General features: G+C 34.0%; 1 protein-coding gene and 1 non-coding gene across 4 annotated transcripts in view; both read left to right on the top strand.

The window, feature by feature from the left end:
* The first annotated feature begins 1,901 nt into the window (after positions 1 to 1,901).
* Positions 1,902 to 1,975, top strand: TRNAI-AAU (transfer RNA isoleucine (anticodon AAU)). The gene has a single exon. It is a non-coding gene; the product is annotated as a tRNA-Ile (tRNA).
* A 7,248-nt stretch (positions 1,976 to 9,223) lies between these two features.
* The window catches only part of LOC143225780 (general transcription factor IIH subunit 1-like), a 30,304-nt gene continuing 21,755 nt past the window's right edge, over positions 9,224 to 17,772 (top strand). For 2 of the 3 annotated variants that reach the window (XM_076455768.1, XM_076455766.1), the window contains exons 1-2: positions 9,224 to 9,325; positions 11,870 to 12,058. In XM_076455768.1, the coding sequence (XP_076311883.1) occupies positions 11,905 to 12,058 (154 nt within the window). In that variant the 5' untranslated portion in view covers positions 9,224 to 9,325; positions 11,870 to 11,904. Of the gene's footprint in view, positions 9,367 to 11,869; positions 12,059 to 17,772 lie in introns of all 3 variants that reach the window. The other variant, XM_076455767.1, reaches the window with a different exon arrangement.

Raw genomic sequence — 17,772 nt, 5'->3', positions numbered from 1 at the left:
GACTCACAATCTGGGGGTCACGAATTTAAATCCCATCCTCCAATATGCTCAATCTTTTAACTGTGGGGAGACCTCCAGAACTTTAAATAAAATTTGTTGAGAATTGACAAAGACATTGATAATGTACAGAATAATCTTCATCAACCTGTGGTATTACGACTTACAGTGAGCTGAATTTATTTTTCTTTTCTATTTGGTTTGTTTGTTTTTTGAATTTCGCGCAAAGCTACTCGAGGGCTATCTGCGCTAGCCGTCCATAAGTTAGCAGTGTAAGACTAGAGGGAAGGTAGCTAGTCATTACCACCCAGCGCTAACTCTTGGGCTACTCTTTTACCAATGAATAGTGGGATTGACCGGCACATTATAACGCTCCCACGGCTAAAATGGCGAGCATGTTTGGTGCGACCGGGATTCGAACCCGCGACCCTCGGATTACAAGTCGAGTGCCTTAACCACTTGGCCATGCCGGACTGCAATGGGGTTTATTCAAGGATTTTACGTCGCATAAGTCGACAATTAGTTAAATCATCTTAAGGTTACTTTAAAGTTTGAAACCATAAATAAATAAGACTACTGCATATAATAACATGAAAAGCAGCTATTTGTTATAAAATTACTGTATTATTTAAGACGAAAAAAATATATAAATGAGTATCTTTCATTGCAAAGTTAACGGATTTATTCATCTGAGATAATTTCTTATAGAACAGATTTTTCTCTTCTAAGTAACGTTATTAAGTTATGAAAATGGTCAGTATTATTATTCACGTTTTTCTTTATTATTATTATATTCTTGTCCTGTCATACATCAACGATTTCAGCTTCCCATCTCTTTGTCTATGGACATTAAGACAAACTTGACTCTAATTAGATACCTCCAAAGTTTCTGATTAATGAAGAAACACTGTTATCTAGAGTGAAAATCAGCTGTGAAATTTCTTTCAAATTACAGTAATCGAGACCTTTACAGTGAATAATAAAAAAAAGTAAAAAACCTTAACGAAAAATCAATATAATTGTCTAAAAGTAGTTTGCGCTCTATTCTGTCTCAAGAAATTGAATAAATTTGAGTTTTGAATTGCCGTTATAAAAAAAAATGTCGATATTGTGATTAGAAAAAGGTTTGACACTAATCTGTATAGTATTCTGCTTTATTAAATCTATTTAAACTTACATATGTGTTTTTTCTTATAGCAAAGCTACATTTGGCTCTCTGATGAGTCCACCGAGAGGGATAGAACCCCTGAGTTGGGCATTATATATCCGTAGACTTATCGCTATACCAGCGGAACACACAAATCTCCATATGTTTGTAATTAAGAACCAGGCTACTCAATGAGCTATCTGTGCTCTGCCTACCTCGGGTACCGAAACCCAGATTCTAGCGTTATAAGTCTGCGGACATACTGCTGTGCCACTGAGGGCCCATTTTCACGTATGAAATTAGATACACAGATACGTTGGTTTAATCTAAGAAGCTTTCAAACACTTGGCAATTTTTAGGCGATAACAGGAAAAGCGTATTTTAATCAGTAAAACTAAAGGTCAGTAATTGTCCATCTACTATCATGTAGTTAATTCGGTAAAACGTAAGATTTTGAATGATCTGTCTGTTGTAACATGTTAAATATACTTATTTATTTGTTGTGAAGAGTATATAAACTCTAAGTATAAAGAAAGTTTTATACTTTTATAAATATTTTAAATACTGTAACAAATTGTGCTCTTAACAGCACTTCCATTAACAAGAAAATACATTAAAGACTTCTCTCCAAAGAAAGAAAATTATGATATAAATTAGAAAAATTAAGAACTTGAACTATATTTACTTACGCTATATTCTGTTGTCTAACTATTAAATATTTAACATCATTAAAATAAAATTTTCAAAGACATTCAGTGGCCTGCTAGCTCAGTTGGTTAGAGCGTCGTGCTAATAACGCGAAGGTCGTGGGTTCGATCCCCATACAGGCCATATATAAATAACTAATTTTACGACAAATTTTGTGATTCCCAGCGAATACTCCAAACTAGCAAAATTTTTTTTTTCGGCCCGGCATGGCTAAGCTTGTAAAGACGTTCGATTCATAATCCTGGGGTCACGGGTTCGAAATTTGAATTTGAAATTCAAAACAAACAGACATCTGAAATATTTACTTTATAATCACAAAAAAAAATTGAAATGCTTTCCTCAGAACAAAGTTGTTGTAAATAGTAATATAATCCCTCACTTCCGCGCCTATTTGCCAGTGTATGTATGCGCGAGGTCACAATAGATACGTGTAATTTTATTCCAGATTGTAGAATATTATAACTGGTGATATACTGGAATGACCGTTTTACCGAGGGAAACCGTCTAAACTCAATTTTCCCTAATTGTATCTTTGTTAATTTGCACTTATAAATTATCTAATGTTTTAAAGCATTCTTCTTTACAATTTAATTTTCTCTTTCAACACAACTTTCTCTGTTTGCTTTTCGTTCAGTTTCTAATATATTGCTATGGGAGTTTAAACGAACTACATGACGTGTGAGAATGGAGTGTTATTGTTATTTACGTTACCTATTAACTACCAATCAGCCTAAATTTCTCATATATTTTTGAGTAAACCAGTACATACTTGCTCAACTGTTTTAATAAACACGTTAAAACTTTAGTACCAAGTTCTACTCTAGTTCGTTATGAACTAATATAAGCTTATTTAGATAATAAAAATCACGTTTACAAGTTCATTTCGATCAACGAATACTATGTTTGATATCATCACTAGGCCCATAATACATCTGTTGTCACAATATTTTTCGAAACATCTAACGTCTACTAACTATTAAAAATAAAATAAAATTTTCATCTGTGTCTGAACATTTGGCATACTTACATTTACAAACGCAAGAAAATTTTCTATAGTATTGTGCTGCCATCTACTAACTATTAAAAATAAAATAAAATTTTCACCAGTGTCCAAACATTTTGCATACTCATTCACACACAGATAGGTACCAAGACATCACTTTTTCTAAAATTATGCAAAAATTTAAAGCTAAAATAAAATACAACGAACTTATATTTCAGTGTCTTTATTTAGAGAATATTTTGAAAATCTTAAAATCAAAACTTCTAAAAGATTAACATCTCTATTGGTATGTTTTAATTTAGATTTCAAGTTGTAAACCTGCAACCAAATTATCAAATCGAAATTTAGAATTTTCATTACATTTTATACGAGTTGTCAACAAGTAAGTTTTAGGTTTCAGTGCAAATACTCGTGACGTTTTTTTTTCAGTTTACTTAAAATAATTTCACAATAAACGTTGTATATCTTAAAAAATCAACCTACACATAACTCGCTTAACACTCCTACGAAAATTGGGGCCTAATAGGCCCCAGAGCAACTTGAAAGGTTATTAATATTAGGCTAATAATTTTGTATTTAAATGAAATTACCATTAACTGACCCTATCCCTTTATATTTTAAGGAGCAATAATATTTTGACTTTTCAGACATTTGCGAAATAATATTTAAAACAATTTTTAAAACATCCACTAAGGGTATTTTGGGGCCTCAGATCAAAAAACATAAAAATGACTTTATTTATTTCCTGATTAATTCTAGAACAGGCATGGGCAACCGAAAAAAGCAAATTATAGTAAAAATATATTAATTTTACAACTTCTTTTCAAAAGATGGATACTTAGGATAATAACTCTACTCTAACAATAATTTTAGACGGTCCTGATTATTGCCTAGTTTGCCCACGCATGTTCTAGAACATTCTAGAAACTTTACAGAAGTATTTAGAATAATCTAGAATATTCTTGAAGCTTCTAGAATATTCTAGAAGAATCCACAAATCCTATATATATAGGAGCTGAAATCTTCAAACCGTGTCAAAAATGATATCTCTTGATATAGCTGTACATTTACTGACAAAACCATCCGACGATGAAAGTGAACATGATAATGTCGAAGACTACTCTGAAAGTTGTGATAATGATCCTTCTGAAGCCGAAAATGATGAACAAATCGCGCCGTACCCTTCTGAAAGTGAAGAAAGTAATCAAGAAGATCTTATTACGATGCCAGTGAACGAACTTTTGTCCAAAGATCAGAATTTTAGTTATTCGACACCACCTTCAAGGATCAACAGGAGAACCGCAGCTCTCAATATATTCAATGGGAACCCAGGCATTAAAAGGCAAGCTGCTCCAAGAGTCTCTACACCATTCGAAACATTCAAAATTTTCATTTCTGATAATATGATGGAACAGATCATTCACTCAACAAACACCGTCATGAAAGAACCAATTTTTGAAGAAGACCTCTGGAAATAGATTGCAGCTAATCTTTTCCTTGAAATAAGCAAATCCAAAAATGCATCGATAGACGAAATGTTTTCAACCGAATTCGGTTTGCCATTTTTGCGAAAACTGATTACACAAGACAAATTCAAAAAAAAAAATGTGCTCAAAAATCAGATTTGACAACCACTTTCAAAGAAATAGAGAAATCAAAGATGCCGCCATCTCTGGAGTCTGGAATTTTTTCATTGAAAATTGCAAAACAGTTACAACCCAAGCGAATACCTGACAGTGGATGAACAACTATGTAACTTCAAAGGAAGAGTTGGCTTCAGAACATACATTCCGACAAAGCCAGGCAAATACGGAATAAAGATTTGGTGCCTAACAGATGCAAAGACAAGTTACCTCCTCAACGCTCAACTTTATACTGGAAAGGTTGGAAATACAACAGAAACAAATCAAGGAGAAAGAATAGTCAGAGAACTGAGTCAGCAATTTCTTGGAAAAGGAAGGACAATAACGACAGATAATTTCTTCACAAGAATGACACTTGCCAAGTACCTACAAACAAAAAGAACAGGACTTGTTGGAACCATACGGAAATCAAGAACCTTCCTGCCTCCTGAAATAAATGCAAAATCTAGAGAGTTATCACCAAAGTTTTTCTACCATGACGACATCACTCTTCTCAAGCACTCAGACAAACCAGGAAAATATATGCTACTACTGAGTTCTCAGCATCAGTCTGGTGAAGTAGAAGAGAATGGAAAGCCCGAAATCGTCAATCTTTACAATGCAACGAAGGCAGGTGTCGACACTCTCGATCAACTGGTGAGATATTATACAACAAAGAGGCGATCAAAGCGCTGGTCAGTCTGCATATTCTATAACATTTTAGATCTTGCTGCGTACAATGCTTTTGTTCTATACTCGACAAAACATCCAGAATTTCTTCGTCAACATAAATCAAGAGCCAGAAGAGAATTTATACGGCAATTGGTGCTTGAAATCAAAGAAATTTACTGCAAAGATAATGACAAAACAACCTCATGTGAACCGCCTGCAAAGAGGGCAAAAAGAGGACGATACCATTTGTGCGGCAAATCAAAAGATAGACAGTCGAAAATTATTTGCTCAAATTGTAAAAACAATGTTTGTCAGAGCCATTCTAAAGTTTTTTGTAATGAATGTTGCTAAATCACTGTGTTTCTATTGGAAAAATATATGGGGCCTTATAGGCCCCAAAATCACTTTAGTGGATGTAAATATTTTTTTCGTAGGAGTGTTAATAGATAGATAGGAATCTATCTCCTGTAGATAGCTGTGAGTTTTCAGCTCATAGATAGGAGGAAACGAAACAAAATTACAGAATTATTAACTTAACAAACAAAGTAAGTTTAAATTTTAACTGCAGCTCATGAGTTAAGGATAAATATAAATATTTAATCCGTACACGATTAAACTGTGAAAAAACATCAGCTTTGTATATTCATTTCTTGTAAAGCTTTATTATGTCATCCATTGTTACTTTGAGTTACTTTTCTTCTTTTATTATTTCTCTTGTTTCCTTTAATAAGATTTTCCAGAAGTTACGTACACTTGAATGCGGTTTCTTGAGTATCGCTATAAACATGTTTATATGTTAAGTATATAGCAAATTTTGTATTTTTTTTAAAAACAAGTATTTACAGTTCCTTAAACTGAACAACAATAATAAGGTTTATGACAATACACACTGACGTACGGAATAATGACAAAACTTGTGTGTTATAGGATTGTAAAGAAAAAACAAAGTTTTATTACGGTAACAATATTAAAACATATACACTTGGAAGATTGGTTAATCTTACATGATCGTATTTTACTTGCACTCCAAACATTTTATAATTATATATAGAATTGATCAGGCTATGTAAAATCAAGGACGAATCACATAAGATGTTCGGAAGATCTGATAGAAAAAAAATTGTTTACTTGTGTTCTAAATACGTCGTTCTTTGATTGGTTAAGAATCTAACACAGAGTTATACATGGGATAACTAAGCATAGCCGAACCTTCCTCCCGCAATAGGTCCGGCATGGCCTGGTGATTAGGGCGCTCTACTGGTAATCTGCTAAAATGGTGCTTTGTTTTCATGAGCAAATGTATTGCCTGAATATTGTTTGAATACTATTCAAACTCAGACAATTGTGTTGGTTTTGTTGCTTCTGTTGCTATTTTAATCGCTGCGTTGTAAACCATCCGTAAAGTCATCGCTGTCTTTGTCACTGATGCACACAAGTGGACTCCATTCTGATCATTCTTCTTAATATTACCGTTCTGTAGCTCATCATGATACCCAGAAAAATGGCATAACTCTTTTGCCCATATATATGTCAGTGTAAATAAATAGTCGACTGTTTGAAATATGGTAACCACAATCCATCAGGCTTTACCTAGTTGAATAGATATTTTTCTATCGATAGTCTAATTACATAGGTGTTTTCTTTACTGGTTTCTTGCAGGTTGTCTACCGTGCCCAATGGTGATTGCAAGGTGCTTTCGACAATTATGTCGTCAACATAAATACAATGGTGTCATTTCAGGGCTTTGTAATACGTTAGTCAGACCTTCTGTGTATATGTTAAAGAGAACACTACTCAGCATCATAGTAAGTAGACAAACTCTCTTTTCTTTGACTCACACGAGTCTTAAACTGTTAACTTTTCCATGGGCTTTCCTGATCCATTTGGCATTTTGTTTATTCTATGTCTATTCAGTATGCGATATTTTTTAAACGCCATCACTGCCATAGAAGAGTATTTGATATCTTAATCTGTTTTCCTATCCTTCAGCGACAAATGTATTAATTCAGCTAGATGTGCTTTCTCTTCAGTGGAAACAAAGTTTAACTCGTTGTTTTTGAAAATTGTATTCTCTACTAGAAGCAATTTCTGAAACAATCATTTTTGTTACCTCATAAAATATAATTGTCTCGATACAATACAAATTTTTGCTCATTTGTTCTCTTTTCTGGCAGAAACTATGTTCTGGACTGTTTGCACTGTGTCATTCACGGAGAGAGAATCCCTTCTTACAGTGCTCTACACCCTGAAGTAGAATCATTTTAAAAACACGCTAATATAGCTACGTAATAATGCAGACTTTCCATAACTAGATTTTAAAGTGTTAAAATATTTCAAACTTTTGCATTTTTTTTATTAAATGTTACTTGATATCGCAATTATAACATTCCAAAGCGTTAAGATGACAAAACGTTGACTAAACCATTGCTTGCTTTTGTATTAGAAAATATACTGCGCGCTGGCTTTCTTGAAAATTTAAATTTTATAGAAAAACACATTGGGATAAAACATTAAACAGCACAAAAAATAAACTCCATAACCCAAGCAATTTCTGAAAGAAAACTTTCATTCATTTTTCATGGACGAACTAAAAGCAACCTCAAAATATACATTAAGAGGAACTGAACAAGAAATTGCTGTGAATAACTGATAAACGTCTTTAACTTACTGAAACCATGCTCATTGAGACTTTCTCTCTGTATTCAAACATGAGTTTTTCATATATTTAAGTTTTAGGCTGGTCCTATAAGTTTTATTTTTTGTATTGTTGTTGGCCAAAAGTTATTGACATTGCTTAATAACTCAGAGCCATCTTGAAAGTTTAGGAAATGACTGGAGCTATATAAAAATCAATTTAGGTAAAGTAGTTCATTAGTGTTACATTATATGACTGATTATAGAGTAGCAAATTTGTTAACTAACAATTAGATTAATGTGCTTCGTCTGGTCGTTGGAGCTCTCAACTCAAATTCTGTAGATTGGCTACTTCGAATCCCGTCACACTTTTCGGCCATGAAGACGTGTAATGTAAAGGCCAATCTTACTATTCGATAAGAGTGATCTAATATATCATGGAGTGTAGTGTTCATTAGTTCTGTTTCTACCCTTTCTAATGTACGGACAGCTTGCGTAGATAACACTCATGTAACAAAGAGAGAAACTTACCAAAAACAACAAACAAACAATTAATATCAGCATATAATCAGTTTTGTAATTAGTGAATTTCTTTTTTCCGTAAAAATAAATATATAAAAAATGCCTTACATCGGAGAAAGTTAACAAGCAAGTGAATTTATTGTATTAACGTTTACAGTGAACTCAGATTTATCTGTATATGTTAGTTAGACCAATTTGTAGAACTTATGTTCAATGAAACGCTGGACCTGGTTTTCCATCGTTTTGTTTTGATCGAATAATATAAAAACCACAAAAACAACTATGATATAAAGTTTGTCTTGTTTATTAAATTAAAGAAATGTTGACATTTATTTTGTAATTTTACCTACTGTATTATAAGATTAATTTGTTTCTTTCTCCCACAATATTTCAATTATAGCCAGAAGTATTGAAATAAGAAAGGATACTCCTAGTTACAGTAACATATTAGACAAACTTAAACAAATGAGCTGTCTGTGCTGTGCCCACCAAAAGTATCGGCCTGGCATGGCCAAGCGCGTAAGGCGTGCGACTCGTAATCCGAGGGTCGCGGGTTCGCGCCCGCGTCGCGCTAAACATGCTCGCCCTCCCAGCCGTGGGGGTGTATAATGTGACGGTCAATCCCACTATTCGTTGGTAAAAGAGTAGCCCCAGAGTTGGCGGTGGGTGGTGATGACTAGCTGCCTTTCCTCTAGTCTTACACTGCTAAATTAGGGACGGCTAGCACAGATAGCCCTCGAGTAGCTTTGTGCGAAATTCCAAAACCAAAAGTATCGAAATTAATTTTTAGGGTTATAGCCTTTGAGACTTTCCGCTAAGTATTAAACTTATCACCATAAGTCAGTCATTAATGTCGTGTTCTATCCTCTGTGTTGTAGGTTGTTTCCTTTCTATTTCCACAACTACTCACTAGGGTTTCTGTCTTATAGCATGCCTTAATAGATATGGCGGGATACAGCTGACATTGGAAACTATTAAATTCTGTATTCTCATGTTTTTAAATAAAAATATTTCCCTATCGTAAGTTGTTTTCTCCTCCTAAGTTTATAAAATATTTTCAGGTAGATTTTTATTTTAATAATGTTACCAGTAAAGCCTATGAAAATGATGTTTTATTACGTTGTAGTTTTAAGTATTAATTCTGGACTCACTAATGTATTAGTAGTTGAACTAATGCTACGACTACTACTAGTTAGTACAGCAGTTGGTAGATTGTGTTGGCACTGTGTGGCCTATTTGTTTCTATTAATATTTATTATTAGACATTAAAATGCATTATCCGTAACATAATGAGCCCAAAGTTAGTTAGTCACAGGTGTTTTATAATTTTTTTTTATTAGTTTTAACTATAATATAGCCTAGGTTTTCGTAAACTGTGATTTGTTATTGTAATTTATTACAAGACTACAGAAAAAATAATTCATTGCTTCATAGAAAAGGAGAAATGAGGGAAAGTTTAGGTTAAGTGTTACTGTTATTACCATGAACAGTAATAACAACTTATTTTAATTATAAATACTTTTTACTTTTAATAAAAATTTGAGGATATTGCAATTTTTTTATTCAGGTCTGTTAATTAATTATCCTACAGGCTGTTGTGTGTATTTGCTTTAAATCATTCAAATTATTACTTAAATTTATAAACAAGAAAGGCTTCAGTGAAAATATAGGTATGGTGATGAAAGGTCACTCAGCTCTGTCACTATTTAAACCACTAAAACCACTAACATAAGTGAAATGTAATTTTCACAACTATATTATAAATATTTAACAACAATTTGAATAATTAACAGCATAAGCATCATCATCAAGAAGAGATTCTATGAGTTTGTAATTAAGAGAAATAAAACATCTGTACAACAAGGGATCAGTTGGTCCCTCAAGGCTATGAAGGAGGCAAAGTTAAAAACTTAGTTGTGATAAAGAACCAGTCTAGATCTAGACCTGCATCTAAATATTTGTTAGCCCTGTTTCTAGTGCCATCACTTCACAACTGTTACATAACATTCATAAGGAGATAAATTTAAATCTTAACAGTTTTGTACTACTGAATTAAGCGTTTTTAATATATTTTACTGAAAACAACTTTTAAGTCTTAAATATGTTCTTTGTAATGCAAGATTTTAAAAGAATAAATAAATCAAGTAACTTTTCTCTGATCTTTTCGTAATGACAGTATCACCCTCAGAATAAGGTGATCAAAACTGAACACTATACATAGAAATGGAGTTTCACTTTAGAAGACAGTAAGAATTTAATCTTTTAATATAGAGTTTCTACAAGCAGTTCCTAGAGCTATGCTGTCTCTTTTGTTTTTTTATAGCAACTAAATATTTTAATTTTCAAATGCATTTTCTGTTTAAGACTACTACACTTAAAGTTAGCTAGAAAAAGAAAGATCAAACTTATTAAATATTTTCATTTTAGTATATCAAATTCTGTAGCTTTACCCTATTTTTCATCTTAATTATTTAATATATCAAAAAAGGTACCATTCTATCATTCATATCCGGTCTTGTACTTTCATGCTGGGAAGAAAACAAAATTCATACCCACTTTACCTTATTACAGTAATTATTGATTTCCTTCTTAAACAGTAAAGTGTGATCCTCCACCACTGCCAATGGCAACTCATTTCATAAATCATTCACCCAATTAGAAAATTAAAACATTTGTAATTAGAGAAGAGCCTGTCATTCAACTTTTAAACTTGTGTACTCTTATCCTACTATTCCCAGGTTACAGTATAAAAAATGTATTTGTGTGACTACTGCATATTTTCAAACAACTCTTCACATTAATTATGCCTTCATATAATCCCTTTTAATTGGTATCAGTTGCTTTAGCCTAATAATTTATAGCACATATGTATTGAATATGATGTATAAATATAAAGAGATAGATATAACATATTTTAGCTTATAAACACAGTTTTCATCAAAAAGACACAATATTGCAGGAGTCTTTCTTGTCCATAAATTTCTCTAAAGATTTGAAAAAAATATTATATTGCTGATAAAAATATTAACAGAACAAATATTTCTACAGTGTTAGTGATAATATCTTAAATATACATTTGTAGTGTGATTATTACAAAAAAAACTCAATACAAATGAGAAATGTCTTACAGTATTAGTAAATTTACCTTAATATGACCATTACTATTCAACTTATTTACTTTTATCATAACTTGTGTACATTTTCACTGAAGAAAATGAAAATAACATTTTGCATTTTATATCACAATTAACATTTTCCCAATTTAAATTAGAATTTTTGAATGTATAATGTTAAGCCCCATGGTGTAGTTTGTATTAATCTATAACCTTTTTCATACTAATGTTTTCAAGTTTCATAAGTTTGAAAAAACGTAATTCAACATAGTCTTCAAAACCTGCTTCTATAATTATTTCATCTTAACTGATACTTAAGATTATGAGAAAATTTTTTTTTTTCCAAGTTGAAATGAACTGTAGGAGATACACAGCATAGAACAGTACCAGATTAAGTTCTTTGTAGAGGCAAAAGTTTATCTTCTTTCAAAGTTTGTTTTTGAACTTGCAGCTTAGATGTACATGTAACAGGAATTACACACAATAATGGGGACTTCTTCGGAAGACGTACTACTAATGGTAAATCATGTTCGTCACAAGAAAAGTGATGGCACTCTGTATCTGATGGCTGAACGAATTGCATGGATGCTGGAAGGAAAAGAGACATTTAGTGTGAGCCATAAGTATGCAGACATTAAAAGTAAGTATAATTTTATACTGAATAAGTACAATACAAAAATGAAACCAAATAATGTGATTTTGTATATTTCTATAAGTACTCGGGTGACACCATGAAAAGTCAAATTTTAAGTTAAAAAGTGAAAAGTGAGCTATAATATCAGCTAGAATAGTGAACTAGTAAGAAACATGTTTTATAAAATGGTTCAATGTTTATTTATTTGTATGATTTTGTAATATTTGTTTATTTAAATTATGATACCCTTTAAAATAAACTTTAAATTTGTTCATGGAAAGCTTATAAACACTGATAAAATACATTGTCTGATTCAACATGCATTAATGGTGGAAAGTAAATCAACTTCTTTCAGTGTTTCCTCAAATTTTTATTTGTATTGGATGGACTACAAATTTCTCTGAGCATTAATATTCTGGCCAGGACTTTTATTTTTAATATCTGTTGGTATATATACACCTGCATTACATGTGAATGTAGTATTATTAAAATTGTATACCTCTGTCCTCCATACAGAACTATTACCAAGTGACTGATTTGTTAGTGGCCTATTGTTTTCAATGCATGGTACTTGCTAGAAGCTGTGTGGACACTCGTAACATAACATTTTGGAACAACATGGGACCTCTTGGTCCATATCAAATGTTCCATCCTCTAAACTAAATTTAAAAACATAAATAAAATCTTAAAACCATCTATTATCATTTATATAATTTTCAAGCTCTTTCTTAAACTCACTTAAACCTACTGCCTCTTCATTGTTCGAAGACAACCCATTCCAAAAGCCAACCATTCTGTTAGAAAAATGACTGTCTTAGATGAAAATGACTTATTCCATGCCAAAAAATTATATATTTGTGTCCCCTTGTATTACTATTCTCACTGTTAATTATGCATCAACACTATTAATTCCCTTTACAATCTTAAACATCTCCATTGGATCTTCCATGACTCTTCTTTTCTCAAGAAAAAACAATTTGAGAAATTTCAGCCTTTTTTGTATGACAAACCTTTAATACCAGGCACTTTAGGTGACACTTTTCTGAGCTCTTTTCAACAATTCAGAGTCTTTCTTAAGATAAGGGGCCAAAGACCGAATGCAGCCTTCCAAATTTGGCCTAACCAGTGATCTCTATAAAGAAATTATAACACTTCTTTAGGCTTGAATTCAATATTTTTGTAGATACAACCCAAACTCCTATTTGCCCTCCAATTAGAAACAGCACACTGCTTCAATGGCATTAGATGGTGATTAAGCATTACACCAAGGTCTCTTCCCATCGTAACACTATTAAGGTTACACCCATCCAAGTTATAATTCAGTTATGATAACCCACATGCATTATCCTGCAATTATTATAATTAAAACCCATCTACCATTTATTTGCTCAGCTCACTATATGATGTAACTCATTTTGTAAAACAGCAGATTGTCTTGGTAGCTATGTGCTGAGCGGACCTTCCAGAGAAGGTTCTGTTCTTTCAGTTTACCTCAACTGAGATCTAAACGTTCACTGACGTCTTTGTCTCATGTGGTGACCCGTGAAGGGGAGGGAAGGATCCTGGTGGTTAAAGAGTCCAATCCCAACACACCACTTTAGTCTTGAATTCCTATAGATGGGCAGACTTGGGGTGATTCCCCCAGGGTCAGTCAGCTGGTTCACTTGGGCTAGGATCAACCAAGTACCAGTGTTGAACATTCTCAATGGGTGTTGTAGACATTGTGTCTGATGCTGGTGTTTGGGTATAGTGCTCATGAATTCTGGCATTTCTGCAGTGTCCTTGTTTGACATTGTAGTGCATCCTCTTGTATGACACCAAAATATTCTTTCTTTGTAATGGATCCCCCAAATAAAAATCAAATTAGGTAGTGAAAAACAGATCATAGGTAAACAATCACATCTTGAAGATTCTGAACAGCAATCTTCAACCTCTTCAACACCTGTTCCTCATTTTCTAATACTGTATTCTCTTTCAGATAAATCTTGAGGGCAAATGTCTCCCTTTTTTATTCAGAAGGGACTAGAGGAGCTTGCTGGCTCTCCTAAATTTGTCTAAAAACTATGATCTGGTGACATATTGGTGGAAACATCCACTCTTAAACACAGTGAACTCCTCTTGCATTTGAAGGTCATTGGGGATATACCTATTGAGGTTACTCCCCATGCTACTTGGAATTCATCACGAGGAATTATTGTTGAGAGGGGTTTAAAGAACATTCCCGAGTCAAAAACCCTCGCTGGTTTCTCCACCCAAGGAGTTTCAGCAGTTAGGAGTATCTTCATTCCCAAAGATGGAATTATGATGCTGACCAGTGTCCTAATTTTGATGTTTCATCACCACGTCCACCTACCACCATCAAGGCAGATTATCTGAATTGTAAGGTATTGCCATGTATTCCAAACCCTCTTAGATGTTTCCAGTATCAGCGATTTGGTCAGTCAACGACATCACATCATGGTTTTTTGATGTGCTCATTGTGGTGGCAAGAACCATGATGCTTATGAGTGTGAAATAGACCCTCTTTGTGTTAATTGTAGTGGCTCTCACACATCTTACATTTGTTCATGCCCTAGGTAAGTGGAAGAAAAAGAAGTACAGCTTTTGAAAATGGTTCACAACATTTCTTACCCCAAGGCTTGAAATATATTGTCCACCACTCCATCTTGGATGTATGCTGCTGCACTTTGTTCCACTGCTACAGTGGGAGTGCAAACAGATCTCTCCATGCCTCTTAGAGAATTGTTCTCAAACCATATAAAAAGTCTTGTTGAGAATGTTGATGAATCAACATAAACACCCATCTCTGTCCCTACCATTCCTTCCAACAGATCCCTGATTCTACTTCCTTTGGTTCTGGGTTTGGGCATTTCCTCTGGTCCATCTTCAAAGATGCAGAAAGATCATTAATTCATGCCCTCATTCACCATTACTCCTTCTAGCAACAGAGACCTGCTCAATCGACCCAGGGCTGGATCCATGGAGGTTGATAGACCTCCGTCACATAAAGAGAAAAGATGTGGTTGTAAACTTAAAGGCTCTCCACCCATTTCACCTATACATAAGTAAAAATGACAGGTTTAATACAGTGGAACTGTCAAGGTTTTCATTCAAATATAGATGACATTAAGGATTTGATTGATTCATATCATCCTGTGTGTCTCTCCTTACAGGAAACATTTCTGAAACCTGCCCAATTCTGTCACCTTTCAGCAGCTTTCTTTGTGTAGAAATGGCAGGTTGTGTGATGGATGAATGCAAGGAGAGATTGTTTCCATATTTGAAGTTAACAATAAATCTAAAATATCATTGTTTCTTATAAGTTCCTTAACTAGTTGGTGAAGAAAGTTAGTAAGAATAGTTTACAAAAATCTCCCTCATGGTTTGACTCTAGCATTTCCCAATTAATGTGTGTAAAATTAAAATCACCCATAATTATGACTTAATTAACAGCTGAAATCTTAATCTCACTGTAATGTTTCTCATGAATTATCAGTATTATGGGGTGGTCTGTAACAGATTTCCATTAAAAGTCTTTTCTATGTATGCCTACTAATAGAAATCCTAATTAATTCAATCTTCTTGCTTTTATCTTAGATATCTTCAACTTCAACAGGATGTATCTTATAATGTACATGTTGAGTCACCACTACTACCTATCTTTGGTATCGTACCTTATTAAATAGCCTGTAACTTTCAACACATTTCTGTCATCAAAAATTAACCATTATTTATTACAATAGCATTACTACAGTAACAATTAAATTTTCCCTTGTAACTATTCCTATACTAATTTTCTGTGCATAACTTTTCTCTGCCTTTTATTCTTTTTGCCTTCTTTTTATCCTGACCCTCACCACTCTCTAGTTTTTTTTTGTATGTAAACTATTCATTCCAAATTGCTTTCTTCTTCGACTGAACTAATCCCACAAATCCAACCAACTAATCTGTTCATCCTTGCACACTAACCTAGGCCTTGCATTTAGCCCTAGTGACCACAATAATTAATTAAGTGACCACAGTTAATTTTGGGCAATATCCCTGACAAAATTAAGTGATAGCCATTTACTTTAAATTCCTTGTTTTAGGGAATATAACTACTTTAAGAAGTTGAAGGTGAGGTTGTTGTTGATGGTTGCATATGGTTTATATTTATGTTTTGAGGTGGATTCCTGTGCATGATGAGGGGACCTCAGAGAGAAGGTTCTGTAATTTCATTTTATATCATTTGGGATCTGAACATTCACCTGCACGTTTGCTGTGAGTGGTGATCTGTGAAGAAGAGGAGAGGATCTTGGTGGTTGAGGGGTCCAACCCTAACACACCACTTTGATCTTGAATTCCTGTAGACAGGGAGCCTTGGGGTAGCTCCATAAAGGTTAATCGGCTGGTCCACTTGGGCTACGGTCAACCAAGTACTAGTGTTAGACATTCTCAACAATTGTTGTGAACATTGAGTCTGATACTGATGTTTTGGTGTAGTGCTCACAAAACCCTGACATTGCTGCAGTTTTCCTGTTTGGCATTGCACTGTGTCACCTTGTAGGTCTCCATGGTGGGTGAGGTCAGTAAGCACTAAGTTCTCTTATTTTATTATGGATACCCCCCATTCATGAACAAAACTATAAAAATGAAAAACAAAAATAATCAGATTATTAGAAAACAACCACATATGGACAACTCTTTTATACAGTTACCATGAAAGTCAGACTAAGCACCTTAATTTCTCATTCTGCATTCATTATCTGAGAAATCCTTAGGGCAGTGTCCCCTTTTTCATTTAAAGGGATTAGAGAGCTTATTGGCTTCTCCAAGTCAGTAAGGAAGCTGTGATCAGGAAACTTCTTCATGAAAACACACTAAACTCCACCTGAGTTCAAAGAGCATTGGAAATATAACCATCAGGATTACTCCCCATGCTTCCCTGAATTCCTCAAGAGGAGTTATTGTTGAAAGGGACTTGAAGAACAATGGTGAATCAATGTTCATCACTAGTTTTTCAGCTAAGGCATTTCTGAGGTGCACTGAATCTCCACTCACAGAGACAGAATTATGATGCCTACTAATGTTCTGATTTTGATGTTTACATCACAGCATCCATCTGCTGCAATCAAGGCAGGTTACCTGAACTGTAAGGTACAGTCATACATTCCCAATCCTCTCGGATGTTTCCAGTGTCAGTGGTTCAGTCAATCAGACATCATGTTTGGGGTCTTTAACATGTGCTCATTGTGCATCTATAAGTGTGAACTGAAATTATTCTGTGTTAACTGTAATAGTTCATACATTTTTACTTTAATTCTTGCTCTTAGTTGGTGGAGGAGAAAGAGATGCAATGGTTCAAGACTAAACCATCCTATCCAAAGACTCAAATGTTATTGTCCCCCACTCCATCTTGGACATATGCTGATGCACTTTGTTCCACTGCCACAATGGGAGTGCTGACAGATCTCTCCATACCTCCAGCAGAGTTGTTTGCAAAACATCTGAAGAGTATTTTGCTTTTCATGGTTAAAAGAGTTGACTGACAAGTCTTAAATCTACTCCAATCTTTTCTACTCCACCCCTTTTGGTTGCTGCCTGGGTCCACTACTTTGGCTTTAGGTTTGGATGTTTCCTCAGGTCTATCTTGTTTGCCAGCCCCAAGATGCAAAATTCATGCCCTCAGTCACTGGAATCTTTGTTCACAGACAAAGACTTGCTTACTTGACTCGGGGCAG

This window comes from Tachypleus tridentatus, chromosome 9 (genome assembly GCF_004210375.1).
Source record: "Tachypleus tridentatus isolate NWPU-2018 chromosome 9, ASM421037v1, whole genome shotgun sequence".
NCBI lineage: Eukaryota > Metazoa > Arthropoda > Merostomata > Xiphosura > Limulidae > Tachypleus > Tachypleus tridentatus.
The sequence above is the reverse complement of the archived record's forward strand: the minus strand, read 5'-3'. Positions and strand labels throughout refer to the sequence as shown.